Genomic DNA, 24,147 nt, shown 5'->3' with positions numbered 1-24,147 from the left:
ATATTGAGACAAATGAGTGCTCATTACAATAAAAGTATCTTATCCATGAATGAAATATCTGAAGGTTTAAAGTCAGTAGTTCATCAATTACGAACACATGACAAATTAAAACCACCAAGTAAACCCTCAGAAACCAATAATAGTAAACCACAGAGTACCAAAGGTACTCCAAATCAATCTAGACAATATAATTCAACACCAAAGTGGAACAGTAGCAGTGTGGGCGTATATGCAGTGGGACCCTCCAAGCCTATAGTTACTGTGTCACCCAAGAACGTGACACCAAAGGGTACTGGAAGCTATGGAACATGTTTGTTCTGCAATGAGAAACATTCAATGTACCACTGCTCTAATTTTCCTGATAGTGACGCCCGTGTTGAGCGACTCAAAGATTTGCAACATTGCACGAGGTGCCTCAGGAAACATAACATCAAGGATTGTGATACCCAATTACACCCTTGTAATAGGTGTAACAAAGGTCAGCACCATGCAGCATTATGCAGAGACACCAAAACAACGTCTCCAAACCCCAAGGTGGAAGATAGCATTCCCACCACAGTACAGTACTGCAAGGTGCAACAAACAAACAGTGTCCAATCGGCAAAGTCTAAAGGTAATACGACTTTGCCTACTGCCCAAATTACCATCCTGAATAAGAGGGCCAAGGTCCATACCCGTGGGTTGTTTGACCAAGGATCCCAAAGAACATACATCACTAAAAGGTTGGCAGATGAATTACAATTAAGGCCTGTAGCCCAGATGTCATTCAACATCTCAGGGTTTGTAACAGATGCAGGACCTCAAGTCTACCAGGTGGTACAACCATCAGTACGTTTAGGCAGGTACGTCTGTCGAGTACAAGCCATTGTGGTGGACAAAATACCAGTAGACCTACAAGTTCAAGGTCTGAGAGCAACAGCCAAATTCCTGAGAAATAGAGGAATAAAATTGGCAGATAATATTAAGTCTGATCACCTCACCGACTTCGGTCTCCTTGTAGGGACAGACTATTGTCATCGATTCATCGGTAGCCCTACTAAATATCAGGGCATAACCATGTTAAACTCTGCAGGAGGTAAATTACTCTCAGGCCCAGTATCAAGCCTGAGGAGACCTATGCCTGCAGATAAACAATACCAATAGAAACTAAATTTGTCAGCTGATTATATTTCTCCAGTAGCATTATACTAAGGAGATTACAGCTGACTATAGTAACAGAGGTTGATGTTAGTATCATCATTTAAAGCTGAAGATGAGTTCATGAGGCCTCAGTGGCAAATCAGTGAACAGTAGCCTAAAACAGCTACAAGTCACTGCGACCAATGTCACTGAACCCACTGCAGTCTCAGAACCATACTTTACTTTAATGATGAGCTATTCAATCTTCTGAATCAATTAACTAAATAAAACCCCAATAAATCTGATGACTGATTTGATACATTTATTATTTAATCAAGATGTATTCCATGGGCCTCAGTGTTTATATATCAGTGACCAGTTACCTGAAGAAACTTCAAGTTATATCTATGTCACTGATCTCACTGCAGTCCCTGAATCATACTTGACTGTAGTACTTGATCACATCCAGTCTTCTGGGTTAAATAATATGTAATAAGGCTTGAATATTAGCCTTTCAAGAGTTGACAGGGAAATGAAATCGCATTAGACTTCTAACCCCTGCAACTCTAGTACGGGACATCCGTCCTGTACGAACAGACACACAAATGTGTGATTACTAACTACTAACATCAAATTAATGTAATAATTCGAAGGAGGAGTATCGGTGTTCGTCTGTTCTAAATAGGACTTCGACCCGTGAGCAGCCCCCTGGGGAATTATGTCGGAAAATCCGACACCATTTAATAATCATACAGATAATAACTGTATTACCAACAAGTTACCCATAGAAAACGTAACTTGTAGTGGAATTACCGTCTAAAGAAAACGGGATATCATCACCACATACTATTATAATTCACCAGCTATTCTGCTAGGAATTATTCTTAAATACATAAGTCTTTGGACTTTACCATCATAAAAACATCTTATATAAATTAACTTAATTATCAATATTAAAGTAGAGTAAATGTGACCCTTCTATCACGTTCTGAAATCTGGACAATGTAAGCCAGGCGTCAGAGTGGAGGAGGAGGGCAGCCATTGTTTTTATATAGAGACCAGAGGCTCACACGGGAGCAAATTCGGCTCCTGTTAATTTTACTTGGACGTAGTGTTATGGATACCAAAGGTGTACCATCTGTCAACACGCTGTCAACAAATCAAGTTAAGTGTTCTTTCCGAAACCCATTATCTATCATTAGTGGCCATTAATGTCATTATATAGGGTGTCCCGGTTAGAACGCGAAATCGCCTCATACTAAAGGTAATTAAGCCAGGTCTTCATGTTCCATGTACTGTTTTCTCTGATATACTTGTCATATATAGGTATCTGGCTTCACAGCTAGCGCACTTTTGACAGGTCAAGACGAGGATGCAAGATTTGTGCACCAGTTACTGGGTGATATGGAAGCTACCTCAAAGAGGATAATTTGGTGTCTACACCCTAGTTATACCTGGTGGACTAACCTGCTGTACTATAAGATAAGGAACCTCTTCAATGTATGTAGTTACTGTAGTTTGATTGGCTGCATACATATAAATATAAACCCCCCTAATGTGTAGAGGATCGATTTGTGAGATTATGAGATTATTGCAGAAATACAGTCCACTTATCATTATACAAATTGCTATCGAAGTATATAAATTAAATAAATATAAATCTCACAGGTCGGTTCCCACAATGATAGACGGAGGAACTGGTGTGAATTTCACTTTGCCTCAAGTCTACGAGATTTTGTTGATGTTCCCGGAATATTACTGCCCTCAGGCTGCTCAAAGGCAGTCCAAGATGGTAATCAATTCCCTCTTTATGAGCAAACGTCTTGGCCAATTGATCAGTTATATCATGCATTCGGAAACCAATATGGGAAGGAATCCACAGGAGACAAACTCTGACTCATCATTGATTATTTCGTCATACCTGCGCCTAATTTCAGAGACAAGCACGTCACAGTTATGCCTTGGGGAGCTGAGGGCAGTCAAGGATGACAAGGAGTCACCTACAATTAGCGTGTCAACTTTGGATTCATATACGCGCTCGAGTGCAAGGATTATGGCAACCAATTCTGTTTGAAGAGTGGAGGCCCAGTTACTGATACGCGCTCCACACTCATGGGAGAAGGAACCATCTCTCCCTGTCACAACAACTACACTCCCAGCTGCACCATGGGACTGGTGCAAGGATCCTTCAGTGTAAATAATCTGGGAAAGGAAGCGCTCTCTGACTAAAGCATCAATTTGTCTTAAGGCATTGTACTTTGTTTCTGGTGGAAGCAAGACTTGTTCTTTAATCACCTTTTAATATGAGGAGTGTTTCGGGCATAATGTAAACAAACTTAAAAACTTTAAAACTAAATGAGATTAAAAATAATAATGAACTGAATTAGAGAAATATGAATAAAATTCTACAGGCGGGGAACGTTTAAGGGTACATTGACCCTCCAGACACACACACATACAAGGGTCGTACGCCTAGTGTTATCAGTCAGGCCCCGGGAGTCATGAGATAACTGTTGGTCTACTGCTTGTGGGAGTGTGTGCTGGGGTTGACGTGGGCGACGTGTTACACATAGATCATTGTTGTTGACGGGGGGGAGGGGGGTTGTTGACATGGGGGGAGGGGGGTTGTTGACGTGGGGGGGAGGGTGGGTTGTTGACGTGGGGGGATGTTTGTTGACGTGGGGTGAGGGGATGGTTGTTGACGTGGGGTGAGGGGATGGTTGTTGACGTGGGGTGAGGGGATGGTTGTTGACGTGGGGTGAGGGGATGGTTGTTGACGTGGGGTGAGGGGATGGTTGTTGACGTGGGGGATGGTTGTTGACGTGGGGTGATGGTTGTTGACGTGGGGTGATGGTTGTTGACGTGGGGTGATGGTTGTTGACGTGGGGTGATGGTTGTTGACGTGGGGTGAGGGGATGGTTGTTGACGTGGGGGATGGTTGTTGACGTGGGGTGATGGTTGTTGACGTGGGGTGATGGTTGTTGACGTGGGGTGATGGTTGTTGACGTGGGGTGATGGTTGTTGACGTGGGGTGAGGGGATGGTTGTTGACGTGGGGTGAGGGGATGGTTGTTGACGTGAGGTGATGGTTGTTGACGTGGGGGGTGGTTGTTGACGTGAGGGGATGGTTGTTGACGTGGGGGGATGGTTGTTGACGTGAGGTGATGGTTGTTGACGTGAGGTGATGGTTGTTGACGTGGGGGATGGTTGTTGACGTGGGGGATGGTTGTTGACGTGAGGGGATGGTTGTTGACGTGGGGGATGGTTGTTGACGTGGGGGATGGTTGTTGACGTGAGGTGATGGTTGTTGACGTGGGGGATGGTTGTTGACGTGAGGGGATGGTTGTTGACGTGGGGGATGGTTATTGACGTGGGGGATGGTTGTTGACATGAGTGTGACAGTCACTATACACTCAGTACCCAGATACAGTACTCGCACCAGTACCCAGAGGGTGGGTATGGGTAACCGTCGCACCAGTACCCAGAGGGTGGGTATGGGTGCCCGTGTACCCAGAGGGTGGGTATGGGTGCCCGTGTACCCAGAGGGTGGGTATGGGTGCCCGTGTACCCAGAGGGTGGGTATGGGTGCCCGTGTACCCAGAGGGTGGGTATGGGTGACCGTCGCACCAGTACCCAGAGGGTGGGTATGGGTGCCCGTGTACCCAGAGGGTGGGTATGGGTGACCGTCGCACCAGTACTCATGGGATAAGGGTTCATTATATACAATTACTGGCGCGTGTGTGTGCGACGGAGAAAGTGATGGTAGGTTGCCAGGAGCGGTGACGGGGGGGTGGGGGGAGTGTGCCGGCCAGTACCCTGCAACACTCGTGGGGGGGGGGGGGGGGGTAGGAGAGACAAAGCCCCTGCCGGCCCTGGCAACACCGTGCCTCCCTCGCTGTATATTTGGCTCACACTCGTGGGTGTGGGAGGGGGTGTGTCCTGGCCGCTCTTGGTTCACAAGTAAATATAATGAACACATAATAATGGGAGTGACATACCGCTGCTGATGATATAACTCCTCCACAATAACAGTGACAAAGAACAACAATAACAGTACTTGTTATTGGGAACCAACCTACATGCTAAATGTGTCACTGAATATTGTGAAAGACAATGTATCTGTATCTTCATGACGTGTCCGGACACATGGACTTCCTGTCAGAGGCGAGCACTGGCTGCCACTAAGCCTTATCACTTTGAATTCAGTGATCCCCAAACTTTTTTATTTGGAGGAACGGTTTAAATATTTAGTAAGCTCTCTGGGAAGCCCAACCTGTCTGACGCACATTGGGTTCTTGGAGAACCCTTAACTGGCCGACTGTGAAAGAATAGTGGTCTCAGCCACACTTGGACCCCATGGTTGCAGGTGCATATGTGGTCCTGTGCATTGGTCATTATCCCAGACCACATGTGCCCTGAGGCGGGTATCCTCGGATCGACAATGGCATTTCCGGTTCAGATGTAGTGTGCAGGGAGCCGGTCGGCCGAGCGGACAGCACGCTGGACTTGTGATCCTGTGGTCCTGGGTTCGATCCCAGGCGCCGGCGAGAAACAATGGGCAGAGTTTCTTTCACCCTATGCCCCTGTTACCTAGCAGTAAAATAGGTACCTGGGTGTTAGTCAGCTGTCACGGGCTGCTTCCTGGGGGTGGAGGCCAGGTCGAGGACCGGGCCGCGGGGACACTAAAGCCCCGAAATCATCTCAAGATAACCTCAAGAAGAAGATGATGACGTGTCATTTGGTTATACTGGCAGATGATAGTTTATACATCTGGCCTGTACAAGTTCAAGTATGTTTATTGAGACAAGAAAGAAATACATCTCAAAGAGATAGAGTAGCTTAGGCTATGTCTACCCCCCTAGCGGCCTGTATAATGATAGGTGGAGTCCGCCACCACTGTTGTGGTTACAGTGGTACAGTGGTAACTGCCAGAAAGGTCAGGTCTATGGCCTGACCTCCCCAACGGTCATAACTCTTCCTCCTCCTGCCAGTGGGGACATCCGACCCCTCCATCATCGTCGCCCTACAACCAACAACAACCCATTCCCAGTGATGTCAGAGGGACCCATACTTCACCCAGTCAGGCGTCGGTTGTCGCAGAAACTGCATTCTGATTGGTGTTGTGTGTGGAGGCATCTTGTGAGGTATAATGTGTGAGTTCAGCTACCTTGCTCTTAGCTCCCTCACCTCATTCTTACGGAAGCTTTCTGTACGTTATGAGGTATACTGATAAGCTCTTGACTCTCGTCCCTCACGACAGCTACAGTACTAACTCCACAAGTCCACTACGGCCTCGCCACAGTTTGTCAAATATTGATACTGTTCTTAAAAGATTCCCCCATTTTGCACCCGCAAGATAACGTAAGCTTTTAAGTGTTGATAGATGTTAATCTTCTTGTTTGAGGAGCTGTTCACTTGAGACAGTTAAGCAAGTCCCAGCTGTGTCTGGGTACAAGTGACAGGGTGAACAACCCAGCAGGTATTTCTTCCTATAAGGGAGTGTTGTATATGCTGCTATGGCGGTGTGTCCACTCACAGGATGAGTGGCGCTGCCCAATACTGTCACTTTGGCGGTGTGTCCACTCACAAGATGAGTGGCGCTGCCCAATACTGTCACTATGGCGGTGTGTCCACTCACAGGATGAGTGGCGCTGCCCAATACTGTCACTATGGCGGTATGTCCACTCACAGGATGAGTGGCGCTGCCCAATACTGTCACTATGGCGGTGTGTCCACTCACAGGATGAATGGCGCTGCCCAATACTGTCACTATAGCGGTGTGTCCACTCACAGGATGAATGGCGCTGCCCAATACTGTCACTATGGCGGTGTGTCCACTCACAAGATGAGTGGCGCTGCCCAATACTGTCACTATGGCGGTGTGTCCACTCACAGGATGAATGGCGCTGCCCAATACTGTCACTATGGCGGTGTGTCCACTCACAAGATGAGTGGCGCTGCCCAATAAACTCGCCCCTCGGGGCAAAATTAAAAAAAAAATTAACTCGGGAACACATCCTGCTGTAAGACGACTCTTGCCGAGTAAGTACTCTGCTAATTTGTGCAGATGGTAATAACTGACATTTTACGGTGCAAGTGACACCCAGTGAGTATGTGTGTTGTCTTAGTCCGGGTTGACCACTCATAGCAACAACCCCCCTGAGAAGCTCTAGTATATAACCAGATGTCTGTCTGTGATTTGTTTACAACACATGTCACTTATGTGCGCGCCAAATCTTTTTTTCAATTCCTGAGGCCATTGTGTAACATAAAATTAATTGTTTTCCAGTTTATTTATGTGCTTCTTGAGATGTGGGCACCATACAGCCGCTGCATATTCCAATTTTGGTCTAAACAAAACTCGTGTACAATTATTTAATATTTCACAATCCATGTACTTAAAAGAAAGTTTGAAAGCAGAGCATAGGCTCCTCGCACAGTGTTGTTAATGTGGTCCTCTGGTGGTGGCAGTTTACTAGCCAGAACCACACACTCCCTGACAATGATCTCTTTCCTTGTCAGGGAATAATACTTCAATGACTGGACAACATGACACAACCAACACTATGAACCAAGTTGTTAAACCTGAGACAACCGCCACCCGAGTACTACAATTAATTTAAATATCCACGAAAGTCTTAGACAGTTTCTGATCTTTTTGTGCAAATGTTCACAGGATGAATATGGTGTTATCTTGAGATGATTTCGGGGCTTAGCGTCCCCGCGGCCCGGTCCTCGACCAGGCCTCCATTTTTGTCACCCCCCCCCCCCCCAGGAAGCAGCCCGTAGCAGCTGTCTAACTCCCAGGTACCTATTTACTGTTACTTGAATAGGTGCATCAGGGTGAGAGATATTCTGCCCAATTGTTTCCGCCTCCACCGGGAATCGAACCCGGAACCTCAGGACAACGAATCTGAAGCCCTGTCCACTCAGCTATCAAGTCCCATGAGGCTTTAAGGAGTGCACAGTAAAGTACAGTTCACAGGATAGGGACGGGGGGGGGGGAGGGGCTAGGGGTAAGAAGGACGGGGGTGAGGGGTAGGGACGGGGGGGGGAGGGATAGGGACGGTGTATGTATGAAGTCACTCGTCCACTCCCTAGTGATGACGTCACTGTGGACTCTTCAAGGAGTAAAGATGATAATTTTTTATGACATATACAAGAGTTGTTACATTCTTGTACAGCCACTAGTACGCGTAGGGTTCCAGGCAGGTCCTTCATCCTATGGTCCCTGGGATACGACCCCCACGAAGAATTGTGTTTACAACCAAGTACCCATTTTACTGTTGAGTTAAACAGGCTACAGTTAGGATTTGCGGCCAGTAAATCCTCCCCGGCCAGGAGAGCGGGTTGCAAGGTGATGGTTACACACCTGTCACACTCGGTGACAGGTGTGGGGAGTGGGGGTGTAGAACAATAATTCTGGAAAGTGTGGCTGAGCTGTGACGGAGGTGAGGCGAGTGTGGCAATATTTGTACGTGTGGAGCATGATGACTCCCCCCCCCCCACACACACCACACACCTGTGGTGCCCGTGTCCTGCCTCAGGGCACGGGGGGCGGGTCCTCCCACTCCCCACACACCTGTGGTGCCCGTGTCCTGCCTCAGGGCACGGGGGGCGGGTCCTCCCACTCCCCACACACCTGTGGTGCTGTAACCACTCACATCACAACAGTCACTACCACCACACCACCACCACCATTATAACCTCAGCACCACCACCACCCTCACAGCTCACCCGAGAGATGAGTGTCCCGCTGTGCGCCCGGAGACAGTATTTGTGCCAGTGAAAGTGTGCCATCCTCACCACACACACGTCACCAGTGTGCCACACTCACCACACACACGTCACTAGTGTGCCACACTCACCACACACACGTCACTAGTGTGCCATCCTCACCACACACACCACCAGTGTGCCACACTCACCACACACACACCACCAGTATGGCGCGTGTGGTGAGGCTGGCATAGGGAAGAACCAATGGTAGGGAAGATCCACTACGGGCTCACCATAGCCCGTGCTACTTGGACTTTTTTGTTCTAGGTAGCGAATCTTTAACAACAACAACAACAATGATAGGGAAGACTTCCTGAGACCTGCAACTCCAAGAACAAGAGGTCGTAGATTTAAACTAACTAAACAAAGATGCTGAAGAAATATAAGAAAATTCACTTTCGCAAACAGAGACGGTTGGAACAAGTTAGGTGAGAAGGTGGTGGAGGCCAAGACCGTCAGTAGTGTCAAAGTGTTATATGACAAAGAGTGCTGGGAAGACGGGACACCACGAGCGTAGCTCTCATCCTGTGACTACACTTAGGTAATTACATTTAGGTAATTACACACACTCGAATCCTGGAGTATGTGGCCCCAATATGGAGTTCATACCTTGTCAAGCACAAGACGAAGCTGGAAAATGTTCAGAGGTATGCCACTAGACTGGTCTCAGACTAAGAGGCATGAGTTACGAGGAAAGGCTGAGGGAACTGCACCTCACGTCGCTGGAAGACAGAAGAGCTCGGGAAGACATGATCACCCCATACACAATTCTCAGGGGAAATTTACATGGGTAGATAAAGATAGATTATTTAACACGGGTGTTACGGGCTCACTGTAGCACGTGCTGCATAGAAATTTTGTTCCAGTAGTTGAATCTAAAACAGCATGACACGGGTGGTACTCGAACAAGGGGACACAGGTGGAAGCTGAGTACCCAAATGAGCCACAGAGATATTAGAAAGAACTATTTCAGTGTCAGAGTAGTTAGTAAATGGAATGCATTAGGAAGTGATGTGGTGGAGGCTGACTCCATACACAGTTTCAAATGTAGATATGATAGAGCCCAGTAGGCTCAGGAACCTGTACATCAGTAGATTGACAGTTGAGAGGCGGGACCAAAGAGCCAGAGCTCAACCCCTGCAAGCCCAATTAGGTGAGTACACACACAGGGGCCTGACGGCTGAGTAGACAGCGCTAGGGATTAGTGGTCCTAAGGGTCCGGGCTCGATCCCCGGCGGAGGCGGAAACAAATGGACAAAGTTCATTTCACCCTGATGCCCCTGTTAATCTAGCAGTAAATAAGTACCTGGGAGATAGACAGCTGCTACGGGCTGCTTCCTGGGGATGTGTGTGTATGTGTAAGAGAAATATATGTAGTAGATATAACTGAGGAAAAATAAATTGGTTAGAAAGTCGGGGTCCAAGAGCTAATAGCTCGATACTGCTGATACAAATAATAAAAAACTCCATACAGACCTCAGGAATCTCAGGAATCTATACGCCAGTAGAGTGACGGTTGAGAGTACAACTAAGTGAACACACACACACACACACACACACACACACACACACACACACACACACACACACACACACACACACACACACACACACATACACACATACACACACACACACACACACACACACACACACACACACACACACGCCCTATGGTGGAGGCTGACTCCATACACAGTTTCAAATGTAGATATGACAGAGCCCAGTAGGCTCAGGAACTTGTACACCAGTTGATTGACAGTTGAGAGGCGGGACCAAAGAGCCAAAGCTCAACCCCCGCAAGTACAACTAGGTGAGTACAAATAGGTGAATACACCTGGAGAGAAGGGACTGTGTACTAACCACCTACATACCTGCTTGATGATGGGGTTCTGGCAGTACTTCTATTTCCCAAACCCGACCCGAGGCCTGGCTTGACTTGAGAGAGCTTGGTCCACCAGGCTGTTGCTTGGAGCGGCCCGTAGGCCCACATATTCATCACAGCCCGATTGGCCCGGCACTTCTTAACAAAATTATCTAGTTTGCTCTTAAAGATGTCCACGGTTGTTCCGGCATGGGTTCAGGGATGGTAAATCTTGCCTCACAAGTCAAATAGAATTCTACGACCGTGACAAAGATTAAGCAAGAAAGAGAAGGGTGGGCAGACTGCATTTTCTTAGACTATCGGAAAGCCTTTGACACAGTACCCCATAAGAGACTGGTGCATAAGTTGGAGAAACAGGTAGGGTGATCCAGTCGGTAATGGAATACCTAAACAATAGGAAGCAGAGAGGGACTGAGGGGTGAGACCTCAGAGTGACGTGATGTCTCCAGGGGAGAGAGAGAGAGAGAGAGAGAGAGAGAGAGAGAGAGAGAGAGAGAGAGAACATAGTATTGCGTTATGAGAAACATTGTGGTCATGGGGGGGTGGTTAAGTGGAATTCTTCAACTGGTGTACTGTATGTACCCAGTGAGTTTCTTGCGTCGATATCTGGGGAATCTTTATCCCCTGCTGCTGCTGCTGCTGCTGCTGCTGCTGCTGCTGTTCTGTGAAAATATTTGAGGACCTTCGTGGTGGGCGAGCTTGTCGGTAAATCATTCATTGTGGCATTTGAGCAGAGAGGTGTGTGAGAGCTGGCCAATGGTAGCCTTTAGATGGCAGAATAAGTGTTAGAAGTAGGAGGGTCCGCCCCTCCGAGGGCTTCGTCTCCCGTCTCATGTAACTATCGTGTCCCCCTCACAGTCACCTGGACAGTCTCCCCGCCTGGTGACGTGCCCCTCACAGTCACCTGGACAGTCTCCCCGCCTGGTGACGTGCCCCTCACAGTCGCTGGGACAGTGAGACAGGGACAGTGAGCCGCCTGGTGACGTGAGGCGCCATACCCAGGGCACCGTACCCTAACTCTTCATACACATAAACACTCCTCGTTATAAGTTCCCAGACTAATAATAACCAGTTTACACTTGTGATAATTGTGGTCAAAGAGAAGAATAACAGTTGGAAGACGACCACTTACAAGATGGCCAAGAAAAGAGTGTTGAGTAAAGAGTGTCAGGAAGGTCGTGTGGAGAAGGGGAAGGTGTTCACCATATATGGTAATGATGGCAACACTATCTTCCATAAGTACAAAGTGTATCCGGAACACTGCCCCGCGACCCGGCCCCACTACACCCAGTCCTGGCCTCAACTGTCTACACCTCAGGTATTTACACCACTGTGTACCATGCTTCAGCACTGTGTACCATGCTCCACCACTGTGTACCATGCTTCAGCACTGTGTACCATGCTCCACCACAGTGTACCATGCTTCAACACTGTGTACCATGTTCCACCACTGTGTACCCTGCTCCACCACTGTGTACCCTGCACCACCACAGTGTACCCTGCTCCAACACTGTGTACCATGTTCCACCACTGTGTACCATGCTCCACCACTGTGTACCCTGCACCACCACAGTGTACCATGCTTCAACACTGTGTACCCTGCTCCAACACTGTGTACCATGTTCCACCACTGTGTACCCTGCTCCACCACTGTGTACCCTGCTCCAACACTGTGTACCATGTTCCACCACTGTGTACCCTGCACCACCACAGTGTACCCTGCACCACCACAGTGTACCCTGCACCACCACAGTGTACCCTGCACCACCACAGTGTACCCTGCACCACCACAGTGTACCCTGCACCACCACAGTGTACCCTGCACCACCACAGTGTACCCTGCACCACCACAGTGTACCCTGCACCACCACAGTGTACCCTGCACCACCACAGTGTACCCTGCACCACCACTGTGTACCCTGCACCACCACAGTGTACCCTGCACCACCACAGTGTACCATGCTCCACCACAGTGTACCCTGCACCACCACTGTGTACCCTGCACCACCACAGTGTACCCTGCACCACCACAGTGTACCCTGCACCACCACAGTGTACCATGCTCCACCACAGTGTACCCTGCTCCTCCAGCACCAGTAGGCCTCCACTCACCTATACAAAGCCTGAATAAAATTGACAAGGAATGCTCAACTCAGGTGAGCGTTCTCTGAGGATCTAAGGTGAAACCTTCTGTGTGTGTGTACTCACCTAGTTGTACCCGCTTAGTTGCTTCCGAGGGTTGAGCTTCAGCTCTCTGGTCCCGAAAGTGTGTGTGTACTCACCTAGTTGTGCTTGCGGGGTTAAGCTCAATCAACTGGTGTACAGGTTCCTGAGCCTACTGGGCTCTATCATATCTACATTTGAAACTGTGTATGGAGTCAGCCTCCACCACATCTCTGCCTAATGCATTCCATCTGTTAACTACTTTGACACTGAAAAAGTTCATTCTAACGTCCCTGTGGCTCATTTGGGTACTCAGTCTCCACCTGTGTCCCCTTGTTCGCATCCCACCAGTGTTGAATAGTTTATATTTATTTACCCTGTCCAGTCCCCCGAGAATTTTAGGTAATGATCATGTCTCCCCTTACTCATCTGTCTTCCAGTGTCGTGAGGTGCATTTCCCGCAGCCTTTCCTCGTAATTCATGCCTCTTAGTATTGGGACTAGTCTAGTGGCATACCTCTTGAACTTTTTCCAGCTTCGTCTTGTGCTTGACAAGGTACGGGCTCCATGCTGGGGCCGCATACTCCAGGATTGGTCTTACATATGTGGTGTACAAGATTCTGAATGATTCTGAAAAATCCTATATGAATAATAGAAAATAATGTGTGTGCGTTTGTGTGTATGTGTGTGTGTGTGTGTGTGTGTGCGTGCGTGCGTGTGTGTATGTGCGTGCGTGTGTGTATGTGCGTGTGTGTATGTGCGTGTGTGTATGTGCGTGTGTGTGTGTGTGCTGACAACAGAACACAGCTCCTGCCTGCTGGCGGAACGTTCGATATTTCTGTGAATTTTTCAGGTGGTGACCTTGCACTGTGTTATGACTCAGTCATAAAATCCTCCAAATATGTTGGAGGTAAGAAGGGTTTGGGGAGGGGGAGGGGGTTGGTCTGGTCCACGAGAGACCAGGCCTGGTCTGGTCTCCAGTAGAGCGGCATGGTCTGGTCTCCAGTAGAGCGGCATGGTCTGGTCTCCAGTAGAGCGGCATGGTCTGGTCTCCAGTAGAGCGGCCTCGTCTAGTCGCTAGTGGAGCGGTCTGGCCTGGTTTCTAGTGGAGCGGTCTGGCCTGGTTTCTAGTGGAGCGGTCTGGCCTGGTTTCTAGTGGAGCGGTCTGGCCTGGTTTCTAGTGGAGCGGTCTGGCCTGGTTTCTAGTGGAGCGGTCTGGCCTGGTTTCTAGTGGAGCGGCCTGACCTGGTCTGGTCGCCAGTAGAGCGGCATGGTATGGTTGCCAGTAGAGCGGCATGGTATGGTTGCGAGTAGAGCGGCATAGTGTGGTCGCCAGTAGAGCGGCATGGTGTGGTCGCCAGTAGAGCGGCATGGTGTGGTCGCCAGTAGAGCGGCATGGTGTGGTCGCCAGTAGAGCGGCATGGTGTGGTCGCCAGTAGAGCGGCATGGTGTGGTCGCCAGTAGAGCGGCATGGTATGGTTGCCAGTAGAGCGGCATGGTATGGTTGCCAGTAGAGCGGCATGGTGTGGTCGCCAGTAGAGCGGCATGGTGTGGTCGCCAGTAGAGCGGCATGGTGTGGTCGCCAGTAGAGCCGCCTGGCAACTGGATGCCTCATCGTGGTCGCTGCCGAACGAAGGCTGCCTCCAGTCAGCTGGTCGACAGTGCTGGCGGAAGTAAGATGTGGGAAATACCTCTGTAAATCAGTGATCATTTAATGTGTATGTGTAGTTTACTACCATAAATTAATGTGTGCTGAATTCAGTCATTATACGGAAAGATACAGGTGTTGTGTATTTAAATTTTCCTGCAGATATTTGACATTGGGAAAATAACATTTTGGCAACAGGTAAAAATTAATAAACTATGTGGCTTGGTTGATTATTACATTATTTGCTTATGTTATTGTTTCATAAAAGTACTTTTAGATTAGTGCACCGAGAAAGAATTATGGAAGTTTCACTTATAATTTAAGTAATATGTTTTAATGTTTTGAGTGTGAAGTTATCGTACAAGAATGTTGTTTTATAAGTATTACCATATCAAAAATTTAATCACAAAAGTATTTCTTTATTATATCTCAATAACTGAGTTTATACTGCAGTATATTAAGCGAAAACACATTGATTTATTGATAGGAACCACAAGATAATAGATATTATTAGTTTGAGTTATGGGAGATTAAAGGTTAGGCTGAATTGTGTGAGGCGAGTTGGTATAGATGTGTAGGGTGAGGCAGCCAGGAGGAGGAGTGGTGTGGTGGTAGTGTTGGTGGCTAGTGTGTGTGTGTCAGGTGTGGTAGTGGTGTGGTGTGTGGTGGTGTGTGCTCCTGCCAGCAACACACAAGATACCCCCATAACACTCACTCACTCAGGTACACAACCTCTGTCCTCCTTATCTCTCAACTTACGGAAAAACGTATTTGTGTGATAAGACATATAAGAAACCTAAGCAGCCAGGTGCCGTGGTGGTAGAGAGACATGTGGCTGGTGTACAGTTACAGCTTGTGGCGTCTACTGGCGGAAAGTGAAGAGTAAGAACATTATGGAAGGTGTCTCCAGGGAAGACATCTTAATAAGGAAGCTTCGTGGACTCTTACTACTGATAACGGCGTCTCCTGCTACTCTCTCACACTGAGTACGCTCCTAATACAACACTATTTAATACCACGCATGTCTTACACCTGAGGATTATTGCTATGATTTGAAATGTTGTTAGTTAATAAGTTGTCATACCCAAACCATGACGACTAATTATATCTTGTATATACTGCTTTGAACACTATGCAAGGCACTGTCTTGATAATTATTTCCTTAAAATCATAATGTAGTTGGACATGATGTTTGAGGTGGTCCCACCCCAGGTTAATGTGGGTCTCGCCCTGGTCCAGTACATTGCCAAAGGGTAATGGGTGAACGACATGGATGATTATCCCATTATCTGCGTACCGCGGTAATGGTATAACTATTATACAATATCCAAGCTTATACAAGCTTACATCAGTATAATTAGTCAACAGGACCACGCAGAGTCCTCTGTCAAAAATTAATTAGTCTTTGCAATTTTTTGTTCAACCATTTTTGTCCTGCCTGGGGATCGAACCCGGTATGACCGACTGTGAGTAGAGATCGCAGCCATTGTAATACACGACACTCCCCCTCCCTCACTATATATCCTTGTCTGTTAGTGTGTAACGTGACCCGTCCATCAGACATGACGTGACGCTCCGTCACAAGACAGACAGTTTTCTGACCACCACCAGACTGTATATCTTACACACTGTGTATACAAGCAGGCGCATGACACTAGACAGTAGAAGAGAAGGGAGACAATAGGCTGGAGAAGAGAAGGGAGACAATAGGCTGGAGAAGAGAGACAATAGGCTGGAGAAGGGAGACAATAGGCTGGAGAAGAGAAGGGAGACACTAGGCTGGAGAAGGGACACAATAGGCTGGAGAAGAGAAGGGAGACACTAGGCTGCAGCAGCACAATATTACCTGTGGCTCTTGACAGGTAAACAATAAAGGGACGAGTAGGTTTATCAACAATAGTGCAAGATGACACTATTGCACTCTCGGGTGAATAGTAATAACAATATATAGCTTTGTACACGCGTTACCTGACATAATATACCTCATATTTGTTATTTGACATGTTATAGCTTTACACGCTCATTGCTTGAGCTTGTCACGCGTTACTTGACCCGGTATCCCTTGTCATACTTCTCTTTTCCGTCTATATCATTGGTCAACGACTGCGAAGCTTTCAGGAATATGAACAAAGATGCCTTGAGGGCCCTTTATACAAGCCCGTCCTTCTGAGCGTTTCCACTAAACTGGCGTACCAAGGCGCCGCCCGAACTTAACCAACCCGGGGACAGAAAACAGAACATCGCGTCAATGTCGCGAGTCGCTACCATTATTTGTAGATCAGTTAGTGGCCTTGGGTAAAGTTTGCGTCAAAGTACGATGTGTTGCTAGGACAAAGATTTCTTTATACAGCCTATGTAAAGCTCTTGTTGTGCATACTGCAACCTGCAGGGAATCCTCGTCGGGTAAAGTACACGATAAAGCTACAAAAAGCTAAAAAGATATGCAACAAGGCAATTTTTTGAGTTGTGGATAACATTGAAGCAATTGGCCTTCGTCTCACGTTGCAACCCGTTCTCGCACTTTCTTACAGTCAATATTGACTTATTAAATAAGTGCATATGTGACATACTAATTTATTGTGAATATTTTAGTTTACCTTGAAAAGCTTCATAGAAAACACCGACCTTACCTAACCTTCTTAGTATGTTAAGATAAGCATCTTATTGCTTTGTAATTACAATTATTACTTAACCTATTACAATTATTACTTAATCTATTATAGGTATAGGTTAAGTAATAATTGTAATTAGGAAGCAATAAGATGCTTTTCTTAACATACTAAGAAGGTTAGGTAAGGTCGGTGTTTTCTATGAAGCTTTTCAAGGTAAACTAAAATATTCACAATAAATTAATATGTCACATATGCACTTATTTAATAAGTCAATATTGACTATAAGAAAGTGCGAGAATGGGTTGCACGGGAGGAGGCATAGAGGGGACATGTTAGCGACATCAAATTTTAAGAAGAATTGACAAGCATTGTTCAAGTAGACAAACATTGTTCAGAGGTAGCAAGAGCAGAACAAAGTGCGCAGTATTAAGCTAGATACACAAACGAGACTCAGAGATGTTAGATTTTTTCCTGACACCGTGGAGACCACTATAGATGGTTGTCTTCATGTACACTGTCCCAAGTGTGTGAGTACTGCTCTAGGACAAGAGACAACTGTCCCAAGTGTGTGAGTACTGCTCTAGGACAAGGGTCAACTGTCCCAAGTGTGTGAGTACTGCTCTAGGACAAGGGTCAACTGTCCCAAGTGTGTGAGTACTGCTCTAGGACAAGGGTCAACTGTCTCAAGTGTGTGAGTACTGCTCTAGGACAAGGGTCAACTGTCCCAAGTGTGTGAGTACTGCTCTAGGACAAGGGTCAACTGTCCCAAGTGTGTGAGTACTGCTCTAGGACAAGGGTCAACTGTCCCAAGTGTGTGAGTACTGCTCTAGGACAAGGGTCAACTGTCCCAAGTGTGTGAGTACTGCTCTAGGACAAGGGTCAACTGTCCCAAGTGTGTGAGTACTGCTCTAGGACAAGGGTCAACTGTCCCAAGTGTGTGAGTACTGCTCTAGGACAAGGGTCAACTGTCCCAAGTGTGTGAGTACTGCTCTAGGACAAGAGAGAACTGTCCCAAGTGTGTGAGTACTGCTCTAGGACAAGAGACAACTGTCCCAAGTGTGTGAGTACTGCTCTAGGACAAGGGTAAATAGTCTTAACTGTCATGAGTTCATGTCAACAATTTTCATCATATTGTTAGAGGATTGAGATTCAATATAGAAGTTTCCGAAGTGGGTAACGGCTTGGCATTAGCTTTGTAATTGACAATTTAAGAGGACTTAAGTGCAAAGAGAGGCAGTTCACATAAGACGAATAGCATTATATGTCAGGTAAAGATTAATAATAAGCCATAAGAAAACAGCTGGCGACAGGCTATTACCTCATATAAGACTGCACTTCACGGAGAAGACACAACTTGAGATATCTATACAACAAGGGACATGGAATAGCCTAGAGAAGTTGCTTGAGAAATAAGAGTTAGATTCCTTCCCTATCAAAGGCTTTAGAAAACTGTAGAGTATTGGTAAAGGATTTACAACATCCAGCTGAAGTAGACCCAATATTGTATAAGATGCCATGGCTCACCAGTCAGTATAAAATACCTTATAGAACCTATATTGATCATATAAGATTACAACATTCCAAGTTCTTAAAGAAATTGTAAAGATCAATACATAGACTTATATTAGGAAGGTTGTTATTGAGGCTGCCTCGGCCTTAAGGCTGTAATGAAATGTTTTATCAATAAGACTTATATTAGGAAGGTTGTTATTGAGGCTGCCTTGTCCTTAAGGCTGTAATGAAATGTTTTATCATTATTGTATGCATGTCATGGCTTGCCGACATGACTATCATTAGACGGCTCAGATGATAATGCATTAATTACTGGCCTGTACTGTACTCATTGTGATAACGGTATCAATAACTATCGCACATGTATCGATAACACAGTATGGAGATGGTCATTTGTTTTTGTATATCCATGGCTAGGATAACGATGTCTCAGTCTCATATTGTGTTTGGTGTAAACAATATGACGGTAATATTGTGTTTGGTGTACAAGGCTGCCCAGCCTTGTACTAGGGTGCCAGTGTACAGACACCTAGAGTGTTTTGTAACCCAGCTCGTGATTGGTTCTTGGATGTAAAGGGAGGAGCCTAATGGGCCACACGCCAAGTGAGGGGTCAAGGCAGTTAAGAAGATTGTGATTGCACCCGTCGGAGACGGCTAGTTTATTATGCACCCCATACTTATCCTGAATTCAGCTTGGAGCCTGGCTACAAGGCTCCAAAAGCAGAACTCTAAGTGGCAGGTGACGCAATAGGAAGTCGACGATCCAAGCGACAGTGTTGCGTGACATTCAAAATATATTGTTGCCTTTAATTTCGTTATAAAATGATAATATTTCAGAGTAAAAAATATGTATTTACATGTTCTACATTGAGCACCAACATTATAGCGAGTAATAATTTGTCTTACTTTTTATATTTCTTACTCTAATATTGGTGCTGAATGTAGAACATGTAAATACATACTTTTTACTCTGAAATAGTATCATTTTATTACGAAATTAAAGGCAATATATCTTGGCTGTCACTCATCCAAGATAACCAAGAGCAGAGTCATCACAACAATCACGTTTCCGACAGATGAAAGGTTGGACACAACATTTAATTGCTTAACTGCATCAGATGGTTAGTTTGAGAGGTTAGTAAGAAACCAAGTTCCTTTAGGGTACTGGTGCTATCTCCTCCCCCAGAAGCAGAATGCACAATAGTGAAGAAATAGCCCCATTACCGGATTTTTCATGCGTTGAGTGGTGTTTAGGGCTGATGGAGCGTGGTGTTGTGGTGTTTAGGGCTGATGGAGCGTGGTGTTGTGGTGTTTGGGGCTGATGGAGCGTGGTGTTGTGGTGTTTGGGGCTGATGGAGCGTGGTGTTGTGGTGTTTGGGGCTGATGGAGCGTGGTGTTGTGGTGTTTGGGGCTGATGGAGCGTGGTGTTGTGGTGTTTGGGGCTGATGGAGCGTGGTGTTGTGGTGTTTGGGGCTGATGGAGCGTGGTGTTGTGGTAGGGAAGACTGCTGCTCATAGTCACGCTGACGTAGAGGCGGCAAACATTGCCCTTCAGCGCCTGACTAATAAACTCCACAACACGTGCATTTAAGGATAAATTTTATAAGTTTAACCTTTACTATCAAGATTTATCTGGTCATGTATCTTATCAGATAAGGAAGTTTAAAACATGATATAATCGAACAAACATTCTTATGAACAACATGGTAATGAAATAATCGCACACACACACACACACACACACACACACACACACACACACACACACACACACACACACACACACACACACACACACACAGAGCCTGGGGGCCTGGTAGCCTGGTGGACAGCGCGCAGGATTCGTAATTCTGTGGCGCGGGTTCGATTCCCGCACCAGGCAGAAAACTAATGGGCAAAGTTTCTTTCACCCTGAATGCCCCTGTTACCTAGCAGTAAATAGGTACCTGGGAGTTAGTCAGCTGTCACGGACTGCTTCCTGGTGTGTGTGTGTGTAATAATTGTCCAAGACAATTATCCTCATTTACAAACGTATATCAAGTTTCGCTTTATGTTTAATAAATTAGATGTTAAGCTCATGGTGTTTCAGATCTTTTCTCCCTCATATTGTAAAGTTTTGCCGAATTTGTCCCACAAAGAGATCCTCCTCCATGTACTAGACATCAAGATGAACTGTTTATGGTGAGCCGGGGACTGGGGGTCTCCCTGAACCACCAGGGAGATATCTCCCTGTACCTCCAGGAAGATATCTCCCTGCACCACCAGGAAGATATCTCCCTGCACCACCAGGGAGATATCTCCCTGTACCACCAGGAAGATATCTCCCTGCACCACCAGGAAGATATCTCCCTGCACCACCAGGGAGATATCAGACACCACCTGTCTGACAAGATGTCATCATCTTGTGCTCTTGCTCTAAGCTGTCATTGTTGTTCATTTAGATTCAACTGCTGGGAACAAGTTACAAGTAGCACGGGCTATGGTGAGCCCGTAGTGGACTTACCTGGCACAGTGCTCTAAGCATTTTACTTCGTTACCAACAGTAATCTCAGACAACAACATTGGCAGTTAGCTTTGCTTGCCTTGAAGAGGCATAGTTCTCTATACGTGCTTTTTCCTTTATTTCTGTTTTTAAAGAAATTATTCCCAATTATAGAGTATGCTGCTAAGGCCCTGTAATTAGTAGTTTAAGATGAACCATCAGTGTACATAGGATACGATTCATTTTATGCCTCGCTCCTTGCGGTACCTTATGCCTCGCTCCTTGCGGTACCTTATGCCTCGCTCCTTGCGGTACGTTATGCCTCGCTCCTTGCGGTACCTTATGCCTCGCTCCTTGCGGTACCTTATGCCTCGCTCCTTGCGGTACCTTATGCCTCGCTCCTTGCGGTACCTTATGCCTCGCTCCTTGCGGTACCTTATGCCTCGCTCCTTGCGGTACCTTATGCCTCGCTCCTTGCGGTATCTTATGCCTCGCTCCTTGCGGTATCTTATGCCTCGCTCCTTGCGGTACCTCATGCCTCGCTCCTTGCGGTACCTTATGCCTCGCTCCTTGCGGTACCTTATGCCTCGCTCCTTGCGGTACCTTATGCCTCGCTCCTTGCGGTATCTTATGCCTCGCTCCTTGCGGTACCTCATGCCTCGCTCCTTGCGGTACCTTATGCCTCGCTCCTTGCGGTACCTTGGACTTGTTCGTTGTCATAATGTTGTTTACAATGATCTTACATGAGTCATTCTCCCAGGTGGGCAACATGCAGGTGAGCAAGCCTGCTTGAGCAAGCATGGTAGTGTTGGTAGTGTCCCAGGTGAAGGGCCACACCAGGTACCCCCAGCCAGTACCGTATCACTGCCTCAGGTGTAGGAGCAGCACAGCACCAACAGTGTGTGGTGGAGGGTGGCCACACTGCCTCAGGTGTAGCAGCAGCAGCACAGCACCAACAGTGTGTGGTGGAGGGTGGCCACACTGCCTCAGGTGTAGGAGCAGCAGCACAGCACCAACAGTGCACAGTGCCACACACTACCCGGTCATCCCGACCATCCCTGCTATAAAGAGTCTCGTTAATACATGTCTGTTGACCAGTCACATTCATTAGCGGATCGGGTGAAGGTCAAACTGAGAAAACAAGATAATTTAACAGTGATAAGGATAGGGCTAGTGTGAAGTGTGATGGTGAGTGTGAGTGTGTGTGGTGGAGGCCCTCACTACTGCGCCACCATCCTCACCATCCTCCAACACTTCTCACTCCAAAACCACCATACTGGACTACACAACTTTGTGCTGCTGCTACACTCGACACTAACTACCAAATACAGTATATGAAACTTAGGTAAGTTTGTCTTGTGATGAGAAACTTCTTCACTATTATGATATATTAATGGCATGTATACTGCTTATACACTGTGGGGGTAGATGTGTCTACTACCACTCACTGTTGGGGTAGATGTGTCTACTGCCACTCACTGTTGGGGTAGATGTGTCTACTACCACTCATTGTTGGGGTAGATGTGTCTACTACCACTCACTGTTGGGGTAGATGTGTCTACTACCACTCATTGTTGGGGTAGATGTGTCTACTACCACTCACTGTTGGGGTAGATGTGTCTACTACCACTCACTGTTGGGGTAGATGTGTCTACTACCACTCACTGTTGGGGTAGATGTGTCTACTACCACTCACTGTTGGGGTAGATGTGTCTACTACCACTCACTGTTGGGGTAGATGTGTCTACTACCACTCATTGTGGGGGTAGATGTGTCTACTACCACTCACTGTGGGGGTAGATGTGTCTACTACCACTACTGTTGGGGTAGATGTGTCTACTACCACTACTGTTGGGGTAGATGTGTCTACTACCACTACTGTTGGGGTAGATGTGTCTACTACCACTGAGGTAAGGTAAGGGAGGAGTGAGGGTGAGGTAAGGGAGGACTGAGGTAAGGGAAGGGGGGAGTGAGGGTGAGGTAAGGGAGGAGTGAGGGGTGAGGTAAGGGAGGAGTGAGGGGTGAGGTAAGGGAGGAGTGAGGGGTGAGGTAAGGGAGGAGTGAGGGTGAGGTAAGGGAGGAGTGAGGGGTGAGGTAAGGGAGGAGTGAGGGGTGAGGTAAGGGAGGAGTGAGGGGTGAGGTAAGGGAAGAGTGAGGGTGAGGTAAGGGAGGAGTGAGGGGTGAGGTAAGGGAGGAGTGAGGGGTGAGGTAAGGGAGGAGTGAGGGTGAGGTAAAGGAGGAGTGAGGGTGAGGTAAGGGAGGAGTGAGGGGTGAGGTAAGGGAGGAGTGAGGGAGGAGTAAGGGAGGAACACTGCGACACTCTACGATCAATAGTACATGTTTGGCGTTTCCTCTCACTTGTGTGTCCCCTATTTATTGTGTGTTACCCTGGTGTTGTTACCCTGGTGTTGACAACCCTGGTGTTGTTAACCATGGTGTTGACAACCCTGGTGTTGTTAACCATGGTGTTGACAACCCTGGTGTTGTTAACCATGGTGTTGACAACCCTGGTGTTGTTAACCATGGTGTTGACAACCCTGGTGTTGTTAACCATGGTGTTGACAACCCTGGTGTTGTTACCCTGGTGTTGACAACCCTGGTGTTGTTAACCATGGTGTTGACAACCCTGGTGTTGTTAACCATGGTGTTGACAACCCTGGTGTTGACAACCCTGGTGTTGACAACCCTGGTGTTGACAACCCTGGTGTTGTTAACCATGGTGTTGACAACCCTGGTGTTGACAACCCTGGTGTTGACAACCCTGGTGTTGACAACCCTGGTGTTGACAACCCTGGTGTTGACAACCATGGTGTTGACAACCCTGGTGTTGACAACCCTGGTGTTGACAACCCTGGTGTTGACAACCATGGTGTTGACAACCCTGGTGTTGACAACCCTGGTGTTGACAACCCTGGTGTTGACAACCCTGGTGTTGACAACCATGGTGTTG

At 47.1% G+C, this 24,147-nt stretch overlaps 1 protein-coding gene across 10 annotated transcripts in view; it reads left to right on the top strand.

Annotated features, from left to right (window-relative positions):
* LOC123745751 (monocarboxylate transporter 14) overlaps positions 1-24,147 on the top strand; it is a 76,433-nt gene that overhangs the window by 8,408 nt on the left and 43,878 nt on the right. For 2 of the 10 annotated variants that reach the window (XM_045726570.1, XM_045726569.1), the window contains exon 1: positions 11,903-12,100. The exons of 1 other annotated variant lie outside the window; for it this stretch is intronic. In XM_045726570.1, the coding sequence (XP_045582526.1) occupies positions 11,918-12,100 (183 nt within the window). In that variant the 5' untranslated portion in view covers positions 11,903-11,917. Of the gene's footprint in view, positions 1-11,902; positions 12,101-14,651; positions 14,791-15,152; positions 15,579-21,986; positions 22,543-24,147 lie in introns of those variants that run through there. 7 more of the 10 variants (XM_069317713.1, XM_045726573.2, XM_069317711.1 and 4 more) reach the window with 6 other exon arrangements.

Source organism: Procambarus clarkii, chromosome 88, assembly GCF_040958095.1.
Source record: "Procambarus clarkii isolate CNS0578487 chromosome 88, FALCON_Pclarkii_2.0, whole genome shotgun sequence".
Classification (NCBI taxonomy): domain Eukaryota; kingdom Metazoa; phylum Arthropoda; class Malacostraca; order Decapoda; family Cambaridae; genus Procambarus; species Procambarus clarkii.
This window is presented reverse-complemented; position numbering and strand designations above follow the sequence as displayed.